General features: G+C 38.6%; 1 protein-coding gene across 3 annotated transcripts in view; it reads left to right on the top strand.

Annotated features, from left to right (window-relative positions):
• Nucleotides 1–12332, top strand: part of LOC140733586 (uridine-cytidine kinase-like 1) — an 85109-nt gene that overhangs the window by 47767 nt on the left and 25010 nt on the right. For 2 of the 3 annotated variants that reach the window (XM_073057130.1, XM_073057128.1), the window contains exons 7-8: nucleotides 3236–3297; nucleotides 6429–6448. In XM_073057130.1, coding sequence (XP_072913231.1) covers nucleotides 3236–3297; nucleotides 6429–6448 — 82 coding nt within the window. Of the gene's footprint in view, nucleotides 1–3235; nucleotides 3298–5333; nucleotides 5351–6428; nucleotides 6449–12332 lie in introns of all 3 variants that reach the window. The other variant, XM_073057129.1, reaches the window with a different exon arrangement.

Below are 12332 nucleotides of genomic sequence, written 5' to 3'. Positions count from 1 at the left end.
GCCCTTCAGCCCACAATGTTGTGCTAACCATGTAACCTCCTCTGGAAACTGCCCTAGAATTGCCCTACTGCATAGCCCTCTATTTTTCTAAGCTCCATGTATCTATCTGAGTCTCTTAAAAGACCCTATTGTATCCACCTCTACCACTGTTGCTGGCAGTGCATTCCATGCACCCACCTTTCTCTGTGTAAAAAAAAAACCTCTGACATCCCCCTTGTACATACTTCCGAACACCTTAAAATTAAGCCCCCTCACGTCAGCCATTTCAGCACTGGGAAAAAGCTTCTGGCTTTCCACACGATCAATGCGTCTTATCATCTCATCATCCATACCAGCACAGATTTAAACCCACAGCCCACTGGTTCAATGCTCAGGGCAATCACACAGCATCCAACCGAATCAATTGAAAATAGCCCCCACAGTTGTAACCCTCAGGCTCAGCCAGCACATGTTCATCTAGGGGAAGACAACTTCTGGCCCCACCAAACTAAGAAATCTCTTTCGTGTGGATGCTGTATGATGTGTTGCCCAGTTACAAATCCGCACCACAAAATATCAGACGGTACACCATATGTAATTAAACGATTGAACTTTATAAATCTTAATCTGAGTATAGGGTTAGTAAAGAAAATAAAAAGACAGAGGGCCCATTTTAAGAGAAAAGTCAAAAGTGCACGTTGGAGCTCACAAATACGGCCATTCATCAGCCATCGCCCTCCTCCGAGAGTCGCCGACCTTTGGACCCTCGCTCCCAGTCCACACTGTCCAGTGGTCTACCAGCTCTCTCCACACACATTTTCCTTCTGCTCCTCTTGCCGACTAAAGACTGCAAAAATCCCTCTTCTAGACTCTCAAAAAACAACACCATCTTTCCAAACCCCGTTATTTCTAGTCATAACCTAAATATTGCTGCTACAGAGAAACCATTACATTATCAGTGAAACATTACAGAGAGGTCATATATTAGCAGTGAAACTTTACAGTGCATTTCTTACAATGATAGGAAGAAAAATATATTTTAAGCAATAAACTAGTGCTGTTAGTACTGTATACTGAAGAACTTTGCATTGGTTCATGAGCAATTAAGCATTTATTATTATTATTATTACTATTATTATATATTTTGTAAATAGGGGTGTGGATTTCATTGGCAAATGAGTGTTTAGTTTCTATCCCTCAAGGAAGATGCAGGTGCTGGAACTCTAAATTTAAAAACATAAAATGCTGGAAATACTTAGATTAGTATATATCTGTGGGGAGAAAAACAGAGTTGACATTTCAGGTTCAAAGTAAATTTATTGTTATAGCACATACCACATATCGTACCATATACAACCCTAAGATTAATTTTCTTGTGGGCATTCTTAGTAAATACAAAGAAAATAAGAAAAAACAAACATAATAGCCAATAAATAAATAAATAGATGGATAAATGGATAAGCAAGCAGTAAATATTGAGAACATGAGATGAAGAGTTCTTGTAAATGAATCAATAGGTTGAGGGAACAGTTAACTGATGGGACAAGTAAATTTGGGTGAAACTATCCAGGCTCTCTCTCCTAATTTCATCTGACTTGCATTGAAATAAACACATTTCACTCCATCTTTCTCATCGTGTTTTGTAACCTGCACTTCCTTTCAACTTATGTGACATAGCTCGTGCCTTCCCATCAATCCTTCCAACTTCTTTAAGCTTAAAGTAAACTTTGGCATTCTGTATCTCCAGAATTATGAATGTTTTCTAAAACTGAGGTTGGTAATTTATTAGATATCAGGGGAATTAGATGATGTGAGGATCAGCTGCCAAATTGGATAAGCATAGAATTTGTCTGAAAATGAATTGTAGACTGAAGGATTTTTTTTACAAGTTTATAGAATCAATATCCACATAGCTTGTACGCAGTGCCCTGACGATATTTTTCTTTTGGTTATATCGTACTTATTAAGGTAGACAGTACTTTTTGCTTGTGTGGAGGATAAATTAATTGGGCACTTTGTTTTTAATAGAAACTTCTTTTGAACTAGATTTGCCCCTGAAAGATCAGATTTATGGATATTCATTGTCACCATATTACAATATATTTCAGGATCAGGTTTAATATCACCAGCATATGTCATGACATTTGTTAACCTTGTGGCAACAGTACAGTGAAATAGATGATAAAAATACTGAATTACAGTAAATAAATTTGTATATTAAATAATTAAGTTAAAATAAATAGTGCATAAATAAATTTTTTAAAAGGTGCTAAGATAGTGTTCATAGGTTCAGTGTCCATTTAGGAATTGGATGGCAGAGGGGAAGAAGCTGTTCCTGAATCGCTGAGTGTGTGCCTTCAGGCTTCTGTACCTCCTTGATGGTAATAATGAGAAGAGGGCATGTCCTGGGTGGTGGGTGTCCTTGATGATGGATGCCACCTTCCTGGGGCACCACCTCTTATAGATGTTTTAGATACTAAGGAGGCTAGTACCTATGATGAAGCTGATTAATTTTACAACCTTCTGCAACTTACTTCGATTTTGTGCAGTAGCCCACCATGTATCAGGTGGCTAATGCAGCCTGACAGTATTTTGCAACAGGTTGGGAGTTTACCATAAAGATGTGTGAGCAGAATTGGGCCACATGCACAAAATACTGGAGGAACTCAAGCAGATCAGGCAGCATCTATGGAATAAAGTATAGTTGACATTACAGGATGAAACCCTTTGGCAGTGGGTCTCGTCCCAAAATGTCGACTGTACTTTTTCCATAGATCCTGCCTGGCTTGCTGAGTTCCTTCAGAATTTTGTATGTGTATCGTGGATCTCCAGCATCTGCTGATTTTCTCTTCTTTGTGAGCAGAATTAAGCTATTCAGCCATCAAGTCTGCTCCACCATTCAATCATGAATGATCCTTTTCTCCCCTCTTCAACCACATTCCATGGCTTTCTCCCCAAAACCTTTGATGTCGAGAACCTATCAATCTCTGCCTTAAATAGACCCAATGATCTGGCCTCCACAGCTGCCTGTGGTAACAAATTCCACAAATTCACCACTATCTGGCTAAAGAAATTGCTCTGTATCTTTGTTTTAAATGGACGCCCTCCTATCCTGAGGCTGTGTCTACTGTGTTTCAGTTTCAAAAGGTTACAGTAAATTTTACAGTCTCAACGCTTCCAACATGTGAGATCAGAGGTCTGATCTATCACTGAGTGTTATAAAAGTTTAACATTTGAATCTCTCTATACTTATTAGGTGGAGAGAACTTTGTTGCTCTTGATCTGATTGTCCAACATGTTCATAGTCAACTGGAAAAGGTAGGCAAGAGTCAGGATTATTTTACAATGTACTTGTATTAATTTTGTTTACCTTCCTCATGTGCATATACTTAATAAAAATGTTGTTTTCTTGCATGTTTTTATTTTGAAAATTGCATCACATTTTTCATTATTATTTGTTTTAAATTATATCGTAGCCATTCATATATTTGCCATGAGTATGTGCTCTTTCACTATTCCAAGCTTGCCCAGCACGGGGGTTGGGGGCAGCAGGGGAGACACTCAACATTCTTATGCAATACTTGCATTTGACTATCTGATCTGCAATTACAAATAAGATGCATTTCATCTCTCAAAGTTAATGACTGAAATGTTAATTATCCAAAAGATACAGGAATAGATCTTTTGTGCCCCTGAACTGATAGGCTGAAACATTTGGGCAAATTAAATTTTCAAATAAGGAAAGCTCTGGGAACAATTGAGCAGTAAATTTTGTTACTGAAGTTATTTTGTTCAGATCTTCCACCCAGCATGACTTGATTCCCTTAGAACAGATATGCTCTTAAATATCCATGAGGCTGTAAAGAACATTAAAATCTGCAAAGCAGTTTTGAGACCGGGATGCAGCTCATACAGTCTGTCCCTTAAGTTCTGATTGCTGCGGCTTTCCTCTTCCAAACCTAAAGATACTCTGGAGTTTCTCTCTTCCTCTGCACTTCTCATCATGTGTTTTGAAAGTTGCTTCCCAACCCCTCCACTCAAATCCTGTGCTAAAATAACTAAGTCGTATTTGGCTCAACGATATGATCAGTTAACTTGTCTCTACTCGTGCCTCCACAAGTTGACAGCAACCTCTTGTCTGTGTGTCATCCCATGGAGCCATCACCTGCTAGCATGCTTTCCAAACGTGGAACAGTACTCTTGCTTTACTCTGTTAATGTTCCTTAATCCAGTGTAACTTGTGTTGCTGAGCCTGAATGTGTTCTACAATATCAATATTGTTCTCACAATTCCATACTGTGGCTCCTTCATCAGTCTGCCTCAACTGTAGAGGTCTTTGGCTGGGTTTCAGCCTTCCATCTTTTCAATTTCCAAAAATGTTTATTCACGCCTATAGGAGGGCCCTGTTCTGAGTTTGCTTCATTCCACAGCTGCTGTTGAAACTGAACTGCAGTTTTTGCTAGTCACTTTATTGATGACCTCATTTCTCCATCTCAATGTGTGGAATTAAAAGTTGTTATTTGGTCCCTTGGGCTTTGTATAGAGATCTTTTTTGATGCGTTTTCCTAGGTGCAATTGTAAAATAATGAACTAGCCCAGCTGTTGTGAAACTACACATGAAGAGCGCTGTTTATAGTGTCATGAATCAAAGTTTTTTTTCTCCAATAATTTTTAAAATCCCAGGTGCAATATATTATCTTTCATTTTGTAGAGGATTTTTTTTTTGAGAATCCTGTCATCAGAGATAATCTTGCTATTTTTGAAGGCACATTTACACCAGATTCTTTTGCCAATTATCACTATTTAAATGAAATTGTTAATTTTTTTTTAACTTTCAGAACCACACTTCACTCAGCTTTACTTTACTTTCCTTTAATCCTGATTTTTTTTGGTTTCTTATGACAATGATCAGCATGCCTTTTGGGATGCTTATTTGAAATGTTTGATCAATGCTATATGCATTTTTATCAAGCATGCTTTCACCATTATTAGCAAAAGTGTAAATGCTAACACTAATAAAATAGAATTGGGGGGGGGGGAATTAAATAATGTTAGGATACATTATAGTTTGTCTTCCAGGAGAAGGCTTTTATTTGAGACACATATTCAGGATCCATTCAAACATAGAATAATTTGGGGGCAAAAGGCCTTTTACCATCATAAAACATTAAAGTGTTGATGGGCTTTTATTCATGGCAAAATGTGAGGGATGCTTTTTTTTGTACTTGAACAGTTGCAGCTTGATATCGAATGATCCCACTAATGAGAATGACTTTCATTTTTATTTCTTTCCTCCCATATGTGGTAATGAAATACTTGATAAATCCTGAACGAATTTACTGTAATCACCACAGCGTGAAATCACTGTAAGGTATGACACAAAGAGTAATGTATTTTGCCTGCAAAAAGGAAAAGGGAACATGATGAAGCTATGACACCACTGATGGCCTTTCAGAAAGATCAAAATTTAATCTGCCTCAAGGGTCTCTGTGCCTCAGTCTGTCTATGTTTCACATATCTCCTGGTTCCTTTTTAATAACATGTTACAATGTTTAAATATATAGAGCCAGATACAGATGCTGGTTATTCCAATGGTATGTTTTTTTTATGACAAATTTCAGCTCAAGTTTAATCAATTGGCTATATGATCTGAAAGCCATACTCTGCCTAATTGACTAAAAATTGTATTAAATCTATTGAATAAAATTGGTACTGTTTTCAAATAATTGTTTAATTGAATACTTAATGAATAAATTGAATGTTTCAAGCTAAGATTTTACACAGTATTTAAACCTTGTATTCACCGAACGAAATAGAATGGAATTATACTATTGACTAGTACAAAAATACTACTGTAATCTTCAAACATCAAATACTATTTAATTTGGATTCAAAGACAATCCACATAATTAATACAATCTGTATGTGTTACGACAAATACCATCTTAATAACTACAATTTGGGCAAGTCCAAAAATCATTTAGGGAAATGTTGTATTGCTTTTAAAAAGAAAACTATTGTGCGGTAGATGTTTTTAGAACTCACAACTGTATAAAAAAACATTATTAATTTATAACTGGCTCTGTATAGTAGTTTCCAACCATTGAGTTTGAGTGAAACTAAATGTATATGATACATTTTGCATCAGGATTCAGCCCTTGAAAGATTTTGTGATTTCCTTTAATCTGATTAAATTAATGGGTGAGGGAAGAGATGTAAAGTGACTAAATTTGTAAAGAAATCACAAAATTAGATGAGCTATTGTCAAGAAATTGTGTTCTTACTCCTTCCAGCAAAACAGCTTCATTAATGAATTTTGGACTGCACCCTAATGCTTTCTCAGTACATATCTGCTTTCCTTTGTGCTTGTGCCTAATATAGATGTCTTCTCTTTCTGTCTATGACTGTTTCTTCAATTGTCTCGCATTGAATAATTCTGAACTGAACAGAGGAAACTTCGCTGGGATATGTGAGGACAACTTGTGTATTTTGAGCTTGGATTTCAACTTTTAACATGATATTGCAGTTAACTTTATTTTTCTTTCTTGTCTTTTTATATATTCACTTGCACCTCATGTTGGCCTTTGTTTACTTGACTCTTTAATTTCAAAAGTTCAGTGTACATATTTTATGCAAACTAAATTTGGATTTTTTATATTGATTTTGTTTTTAAAATGTACATAGAGATTGGTATTTTTTTACTTTAAAAAATGCAGTATTAATTTATTATTTTGCCTTCTAAAAATGGCATAGTAAGATAGTCATAGTAACATACATCATGGGAACAGTCCATTTGGTCTACCACATCCATTTCGACCAGTGGGCACCCATATTGTTTTATGCCTAAGCCATTCAAGTGGTCTTCTAGAAACGTAAATGTTGTCAGCGACCATGCTTCAACCATTCACTTAGACAGCATATTGCAGGTACTCATCTCCCTCAAGGTGAAAAAGAACCCCCTCGTATTCTCTCTGAATCACTTCCCCTTTCCTCAATCTATCTGTCCATGTCTGCTATGGGGAAAAGTTTTCTATCTATGCTCAATAAATTTACATACCTAAGTTGTGTCCTCTCTTAAGAAAAAAAAACCTTCCAGGGAGAACATACCTGTGAAACTCTTTGTAACTGAAACAATCCATCCTGACTGAAACATCCTAATGAATTTCCTCTGCACTCTTTTCAGCATTATCACTTCCTTCCTATATTGTGACACCCAGAACCACACACACTTCAGATCTAACCAAAGTTTTATAAAGTTAGAACACAACATATCTACTTTTGTATTCAATGGTCAATTACTGAAGGCCACTATCTGCCACCTTCATTGATCTCTGAAATTGTAGTTCCAGATCCCTAATCAATGCTCCCTGAAGATCCTACCATTCGTGGTGTATGTAGTAGCCTCAGTCATACTCCCAAAATGCATTACCTCACCTCACCTCACATTTATCAGGATTATTCACTATCTGCCATTTGTCAGCCCATTTCACAAACATGTTGATTATCATTCTGTAGCTTAAGGCTCCTCTGCACATTCATTGTGTCATTTGAAACTTGCTGATCATGCCTCCTACTTGCACATCCAAGTCATTCATGTATATTACAAACATCAAGGGGCTCGGCATTGATCCTTGTAGGCATTCATTTGCAAAACAACCCCTCACCACCACCACCACCCCTGTCTCTAATTGCCAAACCAGGCTTGGATCCTCTTTGCCAAAGGTTTTACTGAAATCCATGTAAACTACATCTACTGCTCTGCCTTCATGAATAAAATTCAGTCAGATTTGTCAGGATTTGCCCTTAAAGCTATCTTGGCTATCTCTGACTAGACTCTTCTCATTGCAAATGATCATTCCCTCAGTATTTTCCCCATTAATTTTCCTGCTACTGGGTTCATTGGTTTATAATTACCAAGCTATTCCCTACTGTCTTACTTGTGAAGGGAGACCACATGAGTTATTCTGCAGTCAGCAGGTGCCTTACTTGTCATCAACAAGGATGTCAAAATTTTTAAATCTTAGAGATTGGGATCTACAAGTGATTAGATTTGCAGCTATAATAAGAACATTTTAAAATGCTTTTCTTCCTTTAAAATCCTTATTTTAAAGATTTATGTAAAGCGATTACAAAATTACTCTGACTATAAAATGCAGAGGATAAACTAGTTTTGGAATTGGCCAGTTTGCTAAGCAAACAATTATGGCATATTGTGCGATTAAAACATCAATAAGAACTTGTATTTTGTAATATCTACAATTTTCAGAATATTTTACAACAGCACGTAGTTCATAAAACTTTGAAGTTTGTGGCAGTTCTGATGATTACTTTTGATTCTGTTGGAGAAAGCTACAGTGTAGATGACAATGGTCTACTGCATCAATGACTGCTGTATATTTGTACCTCAGCAAAACTCCCAAACCTATTTGTTTCATGCATTTGGCACAGGATCTGACTGGTAAATTGCCCAAGAAAGACTTGGAACAGGGACAAAAGATTACAGCTACAGAGTTTGCTGAAAGTAGCACCAGAGGTAGACAGGGTTGTGAAGAAGACATTTGACATGCCGGTTTTCATCAGTCCAGAACTTTGAATATAGGAATTGGGACATTGTGTCACAGTTGTACAAGACTTTACTGAGGTTACACTTGGAGTACTGTGTACAGCTTTGGTCACTCTTTTATAGGAAAGGCATCATTTATTTTGAATTGTATTGCTCTGCTTTACACCTGTATACTGGAAAAGTCATTAAATGATCTTGAATCTTGAAAGAGTAGATTAATGAGGATGCTGCCAGCATTCAAGGGCCTATGTTATAGGGAGAGGTTGGTCAGGTTAAGACTTCATTGTTTGCAAATAAGGTGACCTTAGATAAAATCATGAGGGGGATAGGTAAAGATAGATAGATAGATACTTTATTCATCCCCATGGGGAAATTCAACTTTTTTTCCAATGTCCCATACACTTGTTGTAGAAAAACTAATAACATACAATACTTAACTCAGTAAAAAATATGATATGCATCTAAATCACTATCTCAAAAAGCATTAATAATAGCTTTTAAAAAGTTCTTAAGTCCTGGCGGTTGAATTGTAAAGCCTAATGGCATTGGGGAGTATTGACCTCTTCATCCTGTCTGAGGAGCATTGCATCAATAGTAACCTGTCACTGAAACTGCTTCTCTGTCTCTGGATGGTGCTATGCAGAGGATGTTCAGAGTTTTCCATAATTGACCGTAGCCTACTCAGCGCCCTTCGCTCAGCTACCGATGTTAAACTCTCCAGTACTTTGCCCACGATAGAGCCCGCCTTTTATGGTGATGTGTTGCCAAAGAAAGTGGTTGAGCTGGTATAGAGACAGCATTTAAAAACATTAGGATAAGCACATAGGAGTGACACACAGAAAAATGCTGGAGGAACTCAATAGGTCAGGTAGCATCTATGAAACAGTGTTTCAGGCAGAGATCCATCAGGACTGGAGAGGACGGGGGAAGAAGTCACACTAAGAAGGTGGGGGTAGGGGAAGGAGTACAGGCTAGAAGGTGATAGGTGAAACCAGTGTGGGTAGGAAAGGTAAATGGCTGGAGAAGAAGGAATCTGATAGGAAAGGAGACTGGGCAGTGGAAGAAAGGGAGAAGAGGTAAGAGGCCAGAGTGGAAATAGAAAAAGGGAGAAAGAAAAAAATTACTGAAAGGAGAAATCGATGTTCATGTCATCAGGTTGGAGGCTACCTTAACAGAATATACGGTGATGCTCCTCCACCCTGAGAGAGGCTTCATCATGGCAAAAGAAGAAGCCTTGGAACGAGATGTTGAAATGGGGATGGGAATTAAAATATTTGGTTATCAGGAAATAGTGCTTTTGGCAGATGGAGTGGAAGTGCTCAACAAAGTGAACCCCCCCCAATTTACATCCGGTCTCAGTAGTGTGGAGGAGGCTATATCAGGAGCACCAGATAGAGTAGACGGCCCTAACAGATTAGCAGATGAAGTGTTGCCTCTCCTGGAAGGACTCAGTGGAAGTAAGGGAAAAAATGAATGGACAGGTGTAGAATTTCTGTCACTTGCAGGGATATTTGCTGGGAGGGAGAGCAGTGGAGAGGGGTGAATGGACTGGGGGATCATGGAGGGAGTGATCAGTGGAGTGGGGGGTGGGTAACGATGTGTTTAGTGGTACAATCCTGTTGAAGGTGCCAGAAGTTGTGGAGAATGATGTGATGCATGTAGAAGCTTATGGGGTGGTACAAGAGGAACTCTATCCCTGTTAAGGTGGTGGAAAGATAGGGTGAGGACAGATGTCAGGGAAATGGATGAGGTGCGGGAGAAGGCAGCATCAATGGTGGAGGAAAGGAAACCCTGCTCTTTGAAGAAGGAGGACATCACTGATATCCTGGAACACATCCTGGGAACACATGGCGGAGGCGAAGGAACACTATGGTAGCATAGCAGGTAGTGTGACACTATTATGGCTCGGGGCATTCCAGAGTTCAGAGTTCATTTCCGGCACTACTCTGTAAGGAGTCTCTGTCCATCCTCCCCGTGAATTGGTCATTGTAAATTGTCCCATGATTAGGTTAGGGTTAATTGGGGGTTGTGCGGTTGCTGTGGCAACAGGCTCGAAGGGTCGGAAGGGCCTACTCTGCGCTGTATTGCTAAATATATAAATGATAAACTGAGAAAAGGGTTAGCATTTCCACAGGAGACAGGGTGGGAAGAGATGTAGTCAAGTTACCGCAGCTGTGGAAATTGGTAGCTATATAAAAGATGTCAGCAGACAGTGTGTCTGGAGAGGGAGACAGAGGAAATGAGAAAGAGGAGAGAGGTGTCAGAAGTGAATTTAAGGGCAGGGTGGAAGTTGGAGGCAAAGTTGATGAAATTGACAAGTTCAGCATGTGTGCATGAAGCAGCACCAATGCATTTGTGAATGTAGCACAGGAAGAGTTGGAGAGCATTACTAGGAGAAGACTTAAAACAGGGACTGTTCCACATAACCAACCAATGCAGGCATAGCTGGGGCCCATGCGAGAACCTGTGGCTACCCCTTGGAGTTTGGGGAAAGTAGGAGGAGCCAAAGGAGAAATTGTTGAAGTGAGCACCAGTTCTCAGACCAGTGCCAGACGGAGGAGGGTGGTGGTGGAGGGGAGCTGGTTGGGTCTGTTGTAGAGAAAGAAGTGAAGAGCTTTAAGGCCTTTTTAGGGACTGGAGATCCATGGTGAAAATGAGGCAGTCAGAGCTAGGGAATTGAATAGATAGAAGTGATTTTGAGGAATATGAGCCAAGTGCAGCCAAATTGAACTAAATGGATGGGCACTTTGCACAGCATGGACAAATTGGGTCTAAAGTCCTGTTTCCATGCTGTATTACCCTATGACGATGACAGTCACAAAGGTTTGCTGCTCCAATTTCGGTGGTATTAAGAGCTCGTCTCCTATCAAGCATAGTCAATCCAAATGGTTACTCAAACCACCAAAGCTTTGTTGTTAAGGAATATGTTCCAATGTTTGGCCCATTATGGACATATGCCATTTTGTTTTTCTTCTTCCATATGTGATATTTTTTTTTTTGCTGCATGCTTTTAACTCAAACTGATCTCTTCCTCCCTTCTCTCCCACCCACCCTGTCTCCTTGAATATCCAAGCAATTAAGAATACTTTTTAAAGTTATTTCTATGAGGAGAATCTGACTAGTTAATACATATCAAAGAAAATATTGTTTTGTACAAGTATATATGTGCAGGCTGTTCCGGTGTAATGATCCATAATTGATTTTGTCCATAAGTCAGAAAATTCACTGGATACGGTAACCATAGTTCCACAGTATTATAGTGAATAGCATCAGAAGCAAATAAGACTGATAGGAAAGAACAATTACTGGATAGTATAGAGAGAGAGGGGAAACTTGTTCTGTTTGTAGTTAAAAAAACGCATGAAAATACATCAGATTTCTGAATTTGATAATATCGTGAGTTTGTCCATATACAGGCATCTGTTAGTCAGCGTTCATCACCCAGAATCTACATGCAAGACGGCTGCGTGACAAATTGCAATTGGGTAGCACCTTAAGTTTCAAATATCTTAAGAAGGGGAAAACAAAGCCAAAAGTACTGGAGGTGACCAAGGACTTGATTCATAGACATTCTGCCATTTGTTTATTTATGGGACATGGACTTTGGTGGTGATCATTCAAAGAGTTAGAGTCTGTCCTTAATAGTTCCTGAACTGGGGTTATTTTTGAGATTTATTCATAGGTTAGATCACATAGAAATAGCAGAGTTCCTTCTGAAGAATATAAGAGAATCAGATGGCTAGTTCGAGCAGTCTGGTAGATACATGGTTACCATTACTGATTCTGGCTT

The sequence above is a fragment of the Hemitrygon akajei genome, chromosome 9 (assembly GCF_048418815.1).
Source record: "Hemitrygon akajei chromosome 9, sHemAka1.3, whole genome shotgun sequence".
NCBI lineage: Eukaryota > Metazoa > Chordata > Chondrichthyes > Myliobatiformes > Dasyatidae > Hemitrygon > Hemitrygon akajei.
Note: the sequence above shows the minus strand (reverse complement) of the source record. Positions and strands in the feature narration are given on the sequence as shown.